We start from the raw sequence: 16576 nt of genomic DNA on the forward strand, positions 1-16576 counted from the left end.
TATTCTAGGCTTTCACATGTTGAATCAATTAATAAAGTTGTTATATCAATTAGTTATTTGATTTGTTAGGTGGAGTTGTTCTTAGTATTTGAATTTTTTTTTTACAGTTTACAATCTTTTCTTATTTAGAAGTTATTATTATGTGGAGAATAAGTAACTAGTTAAACCATACTTATGAGTTAATTTTAAGTTATTTTCTATAACTTTTAATTGTAAGATAACAACACAATTATTTATTGGATTTTATGTTTTTTTTTATTATTAAGATTGAATATGATTTAATTAATTAGTTTTTTTATATGTTGTTAATGCATATATTAATTAATTGATAAATATTTTGTTTGGTTGCAAAACACTATTAATGTTTAAAACATGTCATAATGATTAAGATTTGTTCTTTTTTGAGTTGTGTTTTTTTTCGTAAAATATTTTACTTTTGTTGGTTCTTTGAACTCCAAATTGATTATTTGAGTGGGACTTAAATAGAAACATTTATTATAAGTACAAGTATTATCGTTCAAGCAATAATTTATATAGTCAGTCCTCTTGAACTTTAGGAAGGATTTATTCAACTTTAACAAGGATTCAAAGGAAAAAAGTTTCATGATTGAACTTGGAAACTCAACCAAAACAGATGAAAAGTAAGAAAAAAGGTCTAATGTAAAAACAAATTGGATTAAGGAAAGAAGGTGATTTAAAACACACAATCTAGTTTTACCAATGATAAGTGCAAGAAGGTTCACCACTTTAAAAACTTGTTCAAGATATAAACTGTATAGTATAAAATATTAACCGAGTGGTTACAAACAACCAACCGGATATTCAGGTAATCTGTTTATATCTTATTCTGTTTATATTTTATTGGGCTTATATCAGTTTAGGATCCATGAGGTAAATTATAAATACAAAGCCAGGGCCAAAGACTAGGTACGTTTCATTTACGCATTATTTACTCTACGTTACTCTCAAATACTTAATAGTGATAACCATTCATTAAAGATTCAACCAAGAGCAGAGGCTCTTCAAATCACACGCCTAACTTGAGCGTCGGAGTACCTTTTGCAGGTACATCCACCCCGTCCAAAAGGAGACCGATCGGCCAACAGTTGGAGTTTGGAAGCGAGCGAGCGGCCCAGACGCGTCAGCAGGTTAGTCTCTCGGTCCCCAAAAATATCCACCGAGACATTTTGGCGCCCACCGTGGGGCCGAGCGGCAAGCCCAAATGGTGACCACGAGAAGCATGGAGGAAGAACAACACACCAGAGATTTGATAGCGCAGATGCAGGCGCAAATACAGGCACAAGCCAGAACCATACAAGCACAAACGCACGCACAACAAGAGATGCAGCGAAGGCACGCAGAAGAAATTACAATGTTAAGAGCAGAACGAGCTCGTGTCGAGCGGTCAGCTCAACACTCGGAGTCCACAGCCGATCGGGGTAACAACCAACACAATGATAACGCTGGAAGTCGTAATCAACAGCCATCTCGGCATACTGACCCGAACGATCGGGAAAGAAGGGAACCGTCCCCCTTACGAACTGATCGACCCTCTAGTCTGCTCCCTTTTACTGCGATCATCATGCAAACTCCAATGCTAGACAAGAACCCTCCTATATTGGATAAGTATGATGGCTCGACAGATCCCGACAATCATCTCAGGATTTTCACCAATGCAATGGTGTTCTACACGGACAGTGATCCGGTTATGTGCAGAGCCTTCTCCTTATCACTCAAGGACGAAGCATTAGAGTGGTATAACACTCTTCCCCCAAACACAGTGGATTGTTTCGCCACTGTGGAAAACCTTTTTAAAAGGCAATACGCCTCCAATCGTAATCAGGAAGTAACGCCAGCGGAATTGGTAAATACTAAACAGGAAAAGGGAGAAACTTTGAAGGCCTTTATGAAAAGGTATATGGAAACTGCACGACGAGTTAAAGAGGTAAGTCAATCTTTTATTATCACCAATTTGCCTTCCTGTCTAAAACCAGGGTACTTTGCTGAGAAATTGTATGCACGACCGCCAAAAACAATGGAGGAGCTCCAAGAACGAATAGCCGAGTTCATCCGCATGGAGGACATGCGAATTTCACAAAGAAAGCGACAACAAGAAACTGAGGCAAGCAGACGTAGAAAGGACGGTAAACGACCGTTCGACAATAATGGTAAAAGCGGGGAGCTTTCCCGAACATTTAAATTTAATCACTATACACCCCTCAACACGCCTAGGGCAAAAGTTCTTGAAGAAGCTCTAAACGCTGAACTTCTCACACTCCAAACGAAACCATCTTCAAGATACGCAGATGAAATGAAGAGCTGTCATTTCCATCAGAATCGGGGGCATACTACAGAAGAATGCATTACGCTGAAAAACGAAATAGAACATCTCGTTCGGGCAGGACACCTCCGTAAATACATACAAGAAGCAAGAAGAAGTCCTGAACGAGCGTATAGGAAGAACGAACGAAGGCGAGACTATAGTCGCAGTCCTGCTCGCCATCGTGAACGATCGGTTCGCGGAGTTATAAACTGAAGATAGGAATCCAAATCTCTATTTAATGTCATGTTTAAATTCTTGATTTAGCCTTTTGTTATTTCACTAAACTTTCATTATGCAATGAATAAAACCGAGCAATTCACGCTCGATCATCGGTTACCAATTTCAATCAAGAATATCATAGTCAATACGAAAGCCCCCTCTCAACGACAAACGGTAAATCCCGTTCACTAGGAAACACTCCTAGCTCAGAAGAGAGGTAAAACCCTCTCAAAGCCGAACGGTAAAGCCCGTTCCCTAGGAAGCACTCCTAAGTCGAAGACCGAGCGGTAAATCCCGCTCGGTTAATGTCGAAGGTCGAGAGGTAAAACACTCTCGACAAATGTCGAAGACCGAGAGGTAAATTCCTCTCGGTTCCTGTTAAAGGACGAGCGGTAAATCCCGCTCGATTACTGTCGAAGGTCGAGAGGTAAAACCCTCTCGACAAATGTCGAAGACCGAGAGGTAAATTCCTCTCGGTTCCTTTTGAAGGACGAGCGGTAAATCCCGCTCGGTTACTGTCGAAGGTCGAGAAGTAAAACCCTCTCGACAAATGTCGAAGACCGAGAGGTAAATTCCTCTCGGTTCCTGTTAAAGGACGAGCGGTAAATCCCGCTCGATTACTGTCGAAGGTCGAGAGGTAAAACCCTCTCGACAAATGTCGAAGACCGAGAGGTAAATTCCTCTCGGTTCCTGTTGAAGGACGAGCGGTAAATCCCGCTCGGTTAATGTCGAAGGTCGAGAGGTAAAACCCTCTCGACAAATGTCGAAGACCGAGAGGTAAATTCCTCTCGGTTCCTGTTAAAGGACGAGCGGTAAATCCCGCTCGATTACTGTCGAAGGTCGAGATGTAAAACCCTCTCGACAAATGTCGAAGACCGAGAGGTAAATTCCTCTCGGTTCCTGTTGAAGGACGAGCGGTAAATCCCGCTCGATTACTGTCGAAGGTCGAGAGGTAAAACCCTCTCGACAAATGTCGAAGACCGAGAGGTAAATTCCTCTCGGTTCCTGTTAAAGGACGAGCGGTAAATCCCGCTCGGTTACTGTCGAAGGTCGAGAGGTAAAACCCTCTCGACAAATGTCGAAGACCGAGAGGTAAATTCCTCTCGGTTCCTGTTGAAGGACGAGCGGTAAATCCCGCTCGGTTAATGTCGAAGGTCGAGAGGTAAAACCCTCTCGACAAATGTCGAAGACCGAGCGGTAAATTCCGCTCGGTTACTATTGAAGGTCGAACGGTAAAACGCTTTCAGTTCCGCCAACGCAGCCTCCCTCAAGCTCATCAGTCCTATAGTTAACCACGGCTAAAGCCAACCGCTTAACTCGGACTTGGGGGGCATAATGTATAGTATAAAATATTAACCGAGTGGTTACAAACAACAAACCGGATATTCAGGTAATCTGTTTATATCTTATTCTGTTTATATTTTATTGGGCTTATATCAGCTTAGGATCCATGAGGTAAATTATAAATACAAAGTCAGGGCCAAAGGCCAGGTACGTTTCATTTACGTATTATTTACTCTACGTTACTCTCAAATACTTAATAGTGATAACCATTCATTAAAGATTCAACCAAGAGCAGAGGCTCTTCAAATCACACGCCTAACTTGAGCGTCGGAGTACCTTTTGCAGGTACATCCACCCCGTCCAAAAGGAGACCGATCGGCCAACAGTTGAAGTTTGGAGGTGAGCGAGCGGCCCAGACGCGTCAACAGGTTAGTCTCTCGGTCCCCAAAAATATCCACCGAGACATAAACCAAAAGAAAAAAAAAATCATACTCAAGACATTAAAAATTCTAAAAAAAAATAAAATAGTTAATTTCATTCAATTTGAAGTGTGAAAAGTATGTGATGGACAACATTTTTATACAAGAACAAGGTAAAAGCTCACTTAAAAAAACCAAGAAAGAAAAAACAAAACTATGGTAGATTCATGTATTTATATAATTTTCTCATGAATGAGATGGTTAAATTTATATACATGTTTAACCTTTATATGAATTAGGTAGTTAGGTATGTGAACTTGCTTAACTACCAAAATGATGAGTTAGTTAATTAAATTCATGTATGTCCTCAATAAACTTCCTAGAAAATAATTGAAATTTGTGTAAAAATATTTTATTTCCAATTTTTTTCTTTAATATGTTTGAATCTTTCTATTTTAAATCTTCTTATTATTTACTTTTTTGCATAATCTTTCTTTTTTATTCTCATTATGCTTAATGTATTTTGAAGTTTTTGTCGATAGGGTTCTTCATTAAAGTTATGGCTAAAAGTTTGAGCAAGAAAAATCTTGAAACAATTATCTCTTCTCTTGAATTGTCAAAGTCCAAACAACGATTGAATGCTTAAATGATGTGATTCAATGTTGATTTTCTTTCCATTAAAAGTATGTCACTTAAGTATTAGATTTGTCACTTAAGTTACATAGGTTGTCTTATAAGAAAACATATAGTTTAAATAAAGAAAAGACATAAAAAATTCTATCTTCACTAAAAAAATGTCTCATAATACAAAAACTTTTCACTTAAGCAACCTTTTTTATTCATGTAATTCTTCTTATATTTATTTAATTTGATAACATTGTTATACTATAAGTGTTATTAATTAATATGAATTAAATATAAGAATAAAAAATGTTGATGTGAAATCACAAATTATTGATGTATAATATTTGAAATTATATATGAATTTAGGGGTGGTAAAATGGGTCATGGCCCACCATCTTGCCAAAAACGAGGCAGGTCAGGTTGAAATTGTTACCTTGTTTTGATTCAATCTGCCAAATTGATGGACCGTTTTATTTTTTATTTGTTTTTAATTAAAAATTAAAATAAAAATAATATAAAAGATTAAATTTTTTATATTATGTTTTGTAAAATTATAAATAATATTGTAATTTAAATATTAACACTTATAAGATCCTATTATTAGTTATAATAGAGTAATTTAAAATGTAAATATAATAATTATTTTAATTTATCAAATAAAAATATTAATTAATCAATTAAAAACTAAAGAAATATTTATATAATTAAATATTTTTTAATATTATCTATATATATATAATTTAAAAATAAAAAAATGTTTGAAAAAAATGATATGTGACAAGTTACAATTTCTGACCTGTTTTTTAGTTGTGGGACAGTCCAACCCATTTTCCAAGGACAGGCTGAGCCAAAATGGGTTAACTTGACCTATTTTATCACCTTATATGTATTAAATAGATATAAAATTATAATTAAATGAGTTGTACTTTTCTGGTGATAACTATAATGTTATCATTAAATTAAAGCAATATAATCTTTATATTTATAGTTTTCTTATGTAGTATGCTGGTGTGTGTGGTTATAAAAAAATTGATAACAAAAAATATTCTAATATTTTTTTTATTATTGAATGAATTCATGAGACTCAAATGATATTCACGTTATTCTTATTTAAATTCTACTCACTCATAAACACTTTGTAAAAAAAAAACTATTATTATAATACTTGCTAAGTTATCTTATTATTGGTACTAATAAATAATGAATAATTATTTATGTTTTAATAAATAAATATTTAATTATTATTTTCTCAAACATTGAAACAAGGACCGCCATTGAAATTACCCCGTATCGAAATCACTTTCCTTGTTAATTAAGTATACCACAACGTTGCTTAAACGTCTAGTTTGTATTTGTATATGCAATTTTTTTTTATCTCTTAAGATTTAGAGATGACATGAACTCATAGTTAATTAGTGATAGATAATATACGTGACGAAACATATTAAATCTCGGTTTACTCTCTTGGTTGAATTAAATATTCGATAATAGAACTATCAGAGTTGCCACAACTAAGAAAAGATAAAATCTATTATAATAAAAAAAATATTAGAAATGTACTTTATTATTTATTTTATTTTATTGATAAATGTTTCAAAAATTAATTTTTTAATCATTTGATATTTTTAATTTTTTTTTTGTATTTATTTTGTTATCATAAATTTATTTTACCTTTTTATTCATTTATTTTATTTTTAAACGAATTTGTTTATATTTTTTTACTCTTAATTTTAGTTTTTACAAATTTAAGTAATTGTCATTTAATAAATTATTTAAGAATAGTATACATTTTTCTATACTATTTTTTTGTATGATTTATAATCATTGGTCATTTGTAAAATTAAATTTAGAAACATATATTTTGTTGACCCCTAAAAAGTTAATTTTTTAGTACGATTTTTCTGTACTGTTTTTTTCATTTTTAATATTTTTATACTACTTTTCTTTTTAATTGTTAATTTTATGCTTTTTATAATTTCTAATTAATCGATCATTTAATAAATTATTTAATAAATTATTAAATAATATTTGTTAGATAAATTTAACAAGAGATAATAAATAAATATTAATATAAAATAATCTATTATAATATAAAAAAGAAGATACTAGAAAATTTATTTTATTATCCATTTTATTTTGTAGAGGAATACATTTAGTAAAGTAAAAAATATTAGATGAGTTTGTCCATGTATTGACTGGACAAATCTAGCAATACAATTAGACAATTCTTTTCACACACAAATTATACAAGTCTATATTAATACATATTAGACAAGTTTGCTCATTTACAGATTATATGAATATTACAATATTACAATACACATTAATATACAAGTTTGTTCATAGACTAGTTAAATTAGTAGCGAAAAACATTAGGTGACTCTAACAATACACATTGGATGAGTATGTCCATACATTGAGTATAACAAAAATATCATGAGTCACTTCATACATTGATTAGATGAGTCTAAGAATACACATTAGACAAATTTGTCTGTACATTAATTAGACTATTAGACTAGTTTGTTTATACGAATATTATATGAGTTTATTAAAACACATTAGACTATCAATTTTCTGATTAGACGAGTGTTGTAATATGCATTAAACAAGTTTGTCCATATAATGAGTAGATGAGTCTGTATGTATTCTGTATTTTTACATATATTTTATTCTTTGTATTTTTACAAAATTTACTTATTATATTTTTACATACATATTAACTTTCTAAACTTATAAATAATTTTTCATATTAATTTTATTCATAATCAAATTATAAACTTAAAATTATTTATTATTTTTTCTTCAACCTCAGTTTAATTTTTTTTAACTTGTAGAGACAATAAAAACAAAGAAAAGACTTTATTACTTACCACAGAATCTGAATTTCAGGGGTATATAAAAGAACAGAAAATAAAACTAACTATAAAACAAAAGAACAGAAGAAAACTAACAAAATATATACTAATAAAAACAGAGTCCATGTATATCGAATGACTTCGCATTTGCATGATTAGTTAATTGGGTATTTTATTATAAAATAAAGAAAGAGATTGAAAAACGATGGGGAAACGAGATTTCACCCTTCAATTGAGAAAAAAAATGACATTTCTATTTTTTAATTTGGAATGGTAAGATATAACAAAACAATATATAATGAATTTTTGTATTTAATGTATATATTTTATATTTTAATTTTATTTTAATTATATTTTAAAATTAAAAAAATGAATATAAACTACTTATATAATTATATATCAAGACGAATTGTACACACTTTATCAACACAGCATCATTACATCGTTCCAGAATATGATATATAACACTACTAATTTTTTTTATGTGACTGTTATTATTTTTTTATTTTCTTTAAAAATATAGAGATATGGAGCAACTCTTTCCAACTAGTTTATATGATACGTGAATATGAATAAAATATTTTAATACTTAATCTAATAAAATAACCTTGACACAAAATTTAAATTAAGTAAACTATAGCTGATGGCAACTTATAAAAATAGACCTGAGAGACAATAATTTGATGTGAGAAAAGCAGGTATAAGAAGAGACCCAATGAATCGAAGTTCATTTTATCCGTTGTTGAATTTAATATTTTATTTTTCTTTGATTAGCATGGTCACCAACTTTTTGTTCTTTCTCAACTAAGTTTATCTTCTTAATTACTTCTCTAACCTTCCATTAGGCCAACAACCTTTTCATCCAGAATTCTATATGCCAAAAAAATGTTTTATATTATACTGTTTCAATTTCAATTCATGTTACGTGAGAAACTGGTACATTTTTTCAATACTATTATGCATCACCTCTTAGCAAAACTAAAGTATGAGGTCCAAGTTTGATGGAAAAAGTAAATGAAGAAAAAGTCAAAAATATATATAACCTAAGTGATATAAATTGAACAAATCTTATAGTATGTATATACGATGAGGGTTTTTCCCCATTATATTCTTTAGGGCATTTTTCCACATAAGGTTGTTAAAATTACTTACTAGTTCTATAATATCATGGAATAAACTAAAATTGTTATATAAAATAGCATATAGGGGAAATTTGTAAAATAAGGTAGAACTTGGTGGGGTAGCCAAGAGTTTGGGGAAGAAAGAAAACCATCTTAAAGAAGAAACCAATATTTGATTTTGATGCACCAAATCTTTTATTCATTCATATTATTATATGAAATGTAAAAGCCAAGTAGGCCATCTTACACACTAGCATGTAACCTACCAACACCTTATAGAATTTGTATGATGGTGATGTCATCCTATTATATTGAGATGGAATCCACATGTAAGATAACGTTGAAAAGAAAGTCCCCAAAACATAACTTTCTTTCTTCTCATTAAATGCATTTTACAAGAGGATTCTCTATCTTTTAGTTGTGAATTTGTATGATTGTTAATATAATGAATAAGAAAAACAATCATTTTCATATTTTTAGTGTAAAAATGTTTATTTTGTTAACTTATACCATAATATCTTAATTTCTTAAAAGTAGTTATTATAGAAGTGAATGATTTGAAATAATATGAAAAACCAACATTGGTTATTAACTTCTTTGCAAATTCTTTATGATATATTTTAATTAAATCTTATAGTATACAGGTTTATGCTTAATGAATAGATGTGAGCGTAAAAAGGTTGTTATTTTTTAGGGTATTGTTTCTTGATGATGTTGTACATTGTTTTTTCAGGTAGTGAGACAAAAAGAAATTTGAGTCGTCTTGCTCAGAAAAGAAAAACATATTGTTTTGGTCCACTCACGTATTCTATATATTTGTAAAAATTATTTTTTCTTATACCCAAACTCAAGTAAGCAAAGGTATCTTCTAATGAAAAATAATTTATTTAATTGGAAACATAAGCAAAATGGGTCGTCACACTTCACTCTCAAAAAGCATCTCCACTTCTAATTAATACTTTATTATTATTAATTAGGAAACCGTTTTAAGTGCTTACAGAAGGCACGTAATAACCTATTTATGTAATTTTGATGATTAAACCTTCCATTATGAGCATTTACACCACCACAACAAAAAAGTATTAGTAACTATTAATGATTCTTAATTAGTGTCTTATAGAATAATGAATCCTACATGCCTTTGGCTTAGGTAACCAACCACTTCCAATGTATTCCCAAATTCTCATAAAGCTTCTACTTTAGTAAAGAGAGCCATGTAACATTGTTGGATTTGGGATACATTTACTTTCAACCACCTTCTTCAAAATGAAATTTTTAAGTGAAAAAACATAAAAAAAAATATATTTTTTGTAAGTTATATTAACTTGCATAAAGTCGAAACTAACAATTTAACAAATCATATAAGAAAAACATATGATTAAATTTATACACAAGTTACTTTTTACTTTTTATTGTACGCAAGCCTTATTTGAAGGGTGGCTTAGTGAATTTTTAACTTTACAATCGAAACCTTCTTTTAAAATTAAAAACAATTTGATTATTTTACAATTTCATAAAGTTATAATAAAATTATTATTAAGTTAAAAAAATAAATGTAATTTAAAGTTGGAGTTTCGGACATTCCAATGTTGTGAGTTGCATTCTCGTACCCCTAGTCAAATCTATTTGTGCACGAAACAAAAACGTTTGAACCAATGAAAGACGAGAAATAAATGGGCGTCAACTAATAAATAGAGTGAGGAACAGAAGATTAAGACAATGTAGTGATGGTGTTTGTTTGTTACGTGGACTTCTTCAACACAAACAGAAGTTGGAGATAGATGCCATTAGCACAACCAAACAACCCACAAACATCAAGAACATCACGATTAATGGCGTCCACACTTTCAACAACACATGTATGGGGGAAAATGGCCTCTTACATTCTTTTCAAACACAACTAAATTCATTGCCACCAACCTTATAAACTCACCCTAAAATATCTAAATTGTAAAATAAAACAATACTTTTTTTCTTAAATATAAATACAAAATAAAGTTATTTTATACGGTATATATATGTATGTATGTATAAACGAGAAGAGATTGATGTGATAGAAAAAGGAAAAAAAATAGTAATTCTCGTGCAAAACAAGGTTACTGTTGAAAATATTAATGTATAATCTTTTATATTAGAAAGAGAGGAAAAAAGTAAAAGAAAAAAGATAGTTAAAAAGATCTACGGTAAATATATAATATACATTTGTTTAATTGAGTTTAATAATATCTTTCAACCCATTTATCTATCAGTCACTAAAAACAATACTTTGGTGAATAAATAGTGGTTTAATATAATAAATAGAAAATAAAGATAAATTACAGATATCAGGATAATTTATATTAATTGTATATTAAATATTAATTTTTTATTTTAATAAAAACACCAGAGAATTATTAAAAATTAAACGAGTTTAATTACATTAGTTGTTAACTGAGTTCAAATAATTAACTTGATAGAGTTAAAATTTTGATATCAAGACTGTATTTTTTTATTATATTAAAAGTAAAATATATCAATATTTATTATACTAAATTGACTATTTATCTCATTAATTTTATTTATGTTATTATTTTTGAAATGGACTTGATATTGTTAAACTCTCCTTATGACTTCAATCTCTTTCCTTTAGTTTTTTTTTTTCTGTATTTCATTACCACTCATTCTTAAGCAATAAGGTGTATATATCGAATATCTCATGTCATATGCTAATTCCCTTCAAATTCATCACACATGACTTTTTTTCTCCTCATTGTTTAAAACTAATGAGAAGTTGAAGAGCAATGAGAGTGTAAGATGTGAGAAACACATTCTAATTCTAATTATGCATTACACGTTTGGAGAAAAAGGTACTACGAACATATGTATTATAGGTCCATTCATATGAACGGTGAAGACAATCTAGTTATCTATATGCAAAGAGGTTGTTCCACTTTTCAATCTCCTCCTCCTTATCAAGTTTTCTGATTCCACCAAACCAGCTAAGCATTGAAACTTGTTCCTCATACCTGTTTCTGTTCAGCACTGATCTTTTATTTCTACTATTTGGTGGATATTGCTTGAATTCTACTACTAAATTGTCTGCAACAGAGTTAAACATTGCACCAATGAATTTGACCCCTCTATAGCAGATAAACAACTTTTGAAGTATATATAAGAAGGGTAAATATATGTACATCAAAATTAATTAAGTTCACAAAAACATTATTTTAAATTACTAGGAAATTAATGACCTCTCATTTATACTTTAGCATTTAAGAAACTTCTGAGGTGAATCTTGCTTACCATCATATTGGCAGCGGCAATCATTCACATTCTGGTTGCATATTTCCAGATGACCAATTACAGCATAGCACCAATCTATATTACTCATTCAAAATAGTAAAGAAAAGTAATTACAAAGAATAAGGAATGTTTAATAATTTGTTAAACATAGTCAAATTCTTAATGAAATTCTTGAAGAATGATAGGAGGTAATCATTTAAAACATTCTACATATGCGGGTGAAATAGAGTTTATAAATACTTATGTACTTTAACATTTAAATAATATAACTACAAAATATATTTCTTTCAATTACTCCTTCTACATTCTACTATCTTTATGTTTTCTTTATTCCTTTTATAACCTCAAAATACTTATAGTGGTATTAGAACTATGTTGGGTTATCTATTGGACATTAAAAAAAATTATCCTATTATTTACAAAACCAAAAAGCTTTGAAGACGCACAAAACAAGAAGAATGAATCAAGAAAATGGAGGAAGAGAAAAAATAATAGAGAAAAACAACACTTGGAAACTAACAGATTGTCCAAAAGATAAAGATATTATTAGAGTTAAATGACTCTTCAAGACAAAGTTAAACCCCGATGGTACCATAAAAAAATACAAAGCAAGGTTAGTAGCTAAGGGTTATACACAATTACTAGGAGTTAACTACAATAAGACATTTTCTCTAATCACATGACTTGACACAATAAGATCTCTAATAGCTCTTGCAATACAAAATGGATTGAACATTTACCAATTAGATGTTAAGTCCGCTTTCCTCATTGTTTTCTTTGAAAAAGAGATCTATAAAGACTAACCACCAGGATTTGTGATTAAACGCCAAAAAGGTAAAGCGTTGAGATTGAAAAAAGCTTTAGAGTTATCTAATTTGCATCAAGGAGACGTATTAAAATGTAATATAAATTCTATAACAATGAAGAAAAACCTAAGATAGGAGGTAAACATTTAGAACATTCTACAAAAGTGGTTGTAGCTAGCATTGTCTAGAGTAATCATGTGGATGAAATATGATTTATAAATATCTTGTTATGATACAAACAAAGTTTCACATAAGATAAAACAAAAGATAGACATGTGTTTAGATACATATAAGTTATCTCCATTAGTAAGAAATTTTTTGGAGTGGTATCAAAATCAAATTTGTGAGAGACAATATCTTAACAATGTGGAAACCTATGTGTGTATTAACCCTCCTACAATTGGTCCAAAGTGGAGAATATAACTATCATTTGAAGAACACAACTACAAAATCTTCCAACTGCTACTTTCACATTGTTTTATCTTTACATTTTCTTTATCCCATCAACCATTTATTTCACAATCTCAAAATACTAAATAAGAAATAATGATAAGTTAACATGGAGATATTCTATTGATGTTTAAAGGACATGTTAAAATAATCTATCAATTACTTACAAAAAGGGGATTCTTTGCGCTTTTTCATCTGAATCTCAATTTGATCTCCTGGTTTCAAATCATTCATACAGTTAGACATATGAACCTCCCTTGGAGAAGTATCAGTTGGTGGTGGTCTCAACATATCCCACTCAATATTTTGCTCATTCATTCGCCAGCCACCAGTTTGAGACCTGTAATTGCATATATGCCATAAACAGATCAACATATTAAGCTATCATTGCATTTCTTTAGATTTTTATACATTACAGAATTAAGCTATGTTAAAGAAAAGAAAAACTATCTGTTATCTCAAACATTTTTTCTTATAATAATTAGACGAACTTTCTTGTATACCAAAATGAATTAAGTCTCAATCTAGATCATGAGAGAGTCTATTAAGAGAATCCTTAAAATAGGTGATTTCCAATAAATTTGACTGAATTATTGGAAAAAATATTGGAGAATAATTGTCAGAAAGAGGGTAGAAAACGTTTCTTTAAGGAAAAATGATTATTACTTTTACTCCAAACTAAACAAACATCTGCTATTATTCTCAAGGATTGAACTTTACCTTGCTTCGAAGGTGTCTCTTTTAGAGTCATAGCTGACTATGACATCATAACAGAATAGCTTTGAAGTCTACAAGCATCGTATATAACCATTAATTATTGTTACCCTATACACTAGGAAAAAACACACACATATATATTAGCAGTTATGATTAGTTAGGGTCACCTTGTACATTTGAGCAGGAAACCAGAAGCGACCACTTTCAAGACAGATATACAAAGCCATTTTTGAACAATGTTTAAACAAAGTAATGAAGTCAATGAAATTTTCCAAATAAGAATGAAAGTTTATGAAAGGCCAAACACCACTGAAAGAGCCACATGATCCACTCTGATTCTGCTGCTGAAGTGACAAGATGCTTTGTGTGTTTGCAATTTTTGTTGTGTGCCACTGCCACTCTTGGTAAGCAGCTTCACCAAGCAGCCTACCCCATTTCTGCTTGATTACTTTCTCCCACAAAGCATCAATTCTGGTTTTGTCCCTCAAATTGGTACACACTTGTGCCACTCTAAACAAATCCTGTGGTGAAAGGCACTCAAGAATGCAAAGCAAGGTCCACTCAGGCAAATCTAAGAGAGAATAAACTTTGCAATCGTTTTGCTTCTCCAATTTTGATACACAGTTCTTCTCAGATGACATTTTGGTTTGCTGAAAACTTAAAAGATACAAAAATTGGAAGATTTTGGTTTAGTAGCTTCCACCATACAAACCCAAAATTGGAGGAAAGGAAGCAACAATTAAAAACGAAGAATGCTAACTTGCCATAGGCATCTATGTGAAACTGGATCTCCCATCACAAACATGGCTTACTGAATTGGAAAGTCAAATTTTGATCAAACCGATTAAAAAAGTAATTCACACACGCTTTTTAAAATGACAAATGAAAACATCTAAAATTAAATAAGATATTAAAAATACCATGTAGTTTAGGACGTATACATGTGTAAACCACTGAATTTTACTGAAATTAAGAAAGATAAAATATAATTAAAATTGGCACACAGAAAGTAAATTTTCAAGTGTGAAGACTAGGTCATGAATTCGGAGGCACCTTGAATGCACCGTTAGAAATTTTCGATGGTTTCTATGTCATTTTTCATTTTCTATTCATCCATGGTTCTGGCAACGTGTCGTGGTTGGTTGGTCTTATGGACTTTTAGTTCAAACAAAAAGAAAGTTTGTCTTCCTAGTTAGATAGGTAAATGGTCCAACTATGACTAGTAATTTGGTCCAACTATGACTAGTAATTTCTTCCCTTAAGTGAAAATCATATAATTTTTAATTTTAAAATTGATAATTAATTTTTTTATTAAAACATCTTTTCTAATTTTTAAATAAAAATTTACATTTTTCTATGTCTATATAGAAAGGTTATTTTGGTGTTCACATTTGTTTTTTAATTTTTAATTTTAAATATTCTTTTAAAATTAAAATAGTTATTTTATTAGTTTTACTTATTAATTTATTTTTTCTTTGAATTTAAGTGTTTTTTTTACTTGAATATTTTGTAAAATTTAACATTTTTTATCATTAAATATTTTAATTTTTAATTATCGATTGATGTATGATATTTATTAGTCACTAATATTTTTTTCAAAATGTATTATTGTTTAGTACATAAAAAAATGAGTGCAAAAGGAAACAAATAAGCATATTTTAGGTTTAGCATCGTGTATATATATTCTTTTAATATTTTAGATATAGGGTTGAACGTTCACATAAAATTGCATGTTCTATTGTTATTTTCTTGTGCTTAGATGAGTTGTTCTAACTATAGGTGAAAAATGTTTATTATCAGTCTGTTCATCCTTTAAAAATAGGATTGCGATATTCTAACAACACCAATTTGACAAAAATTTGACAACGCCACGTGTCAAGTTTTAATTGGTCAAATTTGAATGTTTTTTTTAATTTAAAATCTGATTTGGAATGGGTTGAAGTTTGGATTCCAAAACTGCACTCTTTGTTTTCGAACTCTATCTTCTCTCCTTATCACTGTCTTCTCTCTCCATTTTAGGGATTTGAATTTCATTTCAACTTCTCTCTTCATAGCAGTGTTCTCCCACCTCCATTTTTGCAGTTGTTTGTTCGTCATCATTGAAAGACCAAGTTAAGGTGTTTCTGGGTTGAGAAGTGAGTTCCTGCACCATTGACAAAGAACTGATGTTGTAATCGATTACAGGGAGCTGGTAATCGCTTAGCAGTAGAAAATCTCCTTTTGTACCGAAAGTTGAAGAGTGCTACCCAGACATGGCTTAAGCACTCCCCAAGAATATTTTGGATTCGTTATGACTATCTTTTGAAGGTTTTATGGATGGATCATTAATGGAACACTTCAAGTTGGAATACTTCAATATTAAACAAATATAAACGAAATAATGATGAGTAAGGTGAGTCATCCATGCAAAAAAAATAGAAAAGATCACTTATAGGGACACAAAAACGACTTTGGAGAGCAGTGTTCATCTACC

The 16576-nt window shown here is 30.4% G+C and overlaps 2 protein-coding genes across 3 annotated transcripts; one reads left to right on the forward strand and one right to left on the reverse strand.

Moving 5' to 3' along the window:
* The first annotated feature begins 1240 nt into the window (after nucleotides 1-1240).
* On the forward strand, nucleotides 1241-2536 carry LOC108327543 (uncharacterized). The gene has a single exon (XM_017561234.2). The coding sequence runs from the start codon at nucleotides 1241-1243 to the stop codon at nucleotides 2534-2536; it is 1296 nt and encodes a 431-aa protein (XP_017416723.2).
* Nucleotides 2537-11532: 8996 nt separating this feature from the next.
* LOC108328838 (F-box protein At2g41170) lies at nucleotides 11533-14905 on the reverse strand. 2 transcript variants are annotated; one of them, XM_017562723.2, is made up of 5 exons: nucleotides 14271-14905; nucleotides 14107-14174; nucleotides 13554-13726; nucleotides 12131-12205; nucleotides 11533-11926 (listed from the first exon to the last, which is right to left on the reverse strand). In XM_017562723.2, the coding sequence occupies exons 1-5, from the start codon at nucleotides 14742-14744 to the stop codon at nucleotides 11751-11753; spliced, it is 966 nt and encodes a 321-aa protein (XP_017418212.1). In that variant the 5' UTR covers nucleotides 14745-14905; the 3' UTR covers nucleotides 11533-11750. The 2 variants fall into 2 exon arrangements, with proteins under 2 accessions (XP_017418212.1, XP_052729404.1); XM_052873444.1 differs by lacking the exon at nucleotides 12131-12205.
* Between the last annotated feature and the right edge of the window lie 1671 nt (nucleotides 14906-16576).

The sequence above is a fragment of the Vigna angularis genome, chromosome 2, assembly GCF_016808095.1.
Source record: "Vigna angularis cultivar LongXiaoDou No.4 chromosome 2, ASM1680809v1, whole genome shotgun sequence".
NCBI lineage: Eukaryota > Viridiplantae > Streptophyta > Magnoliopsida > Fabales > Fabaceae > Vigna > Vigna angularis.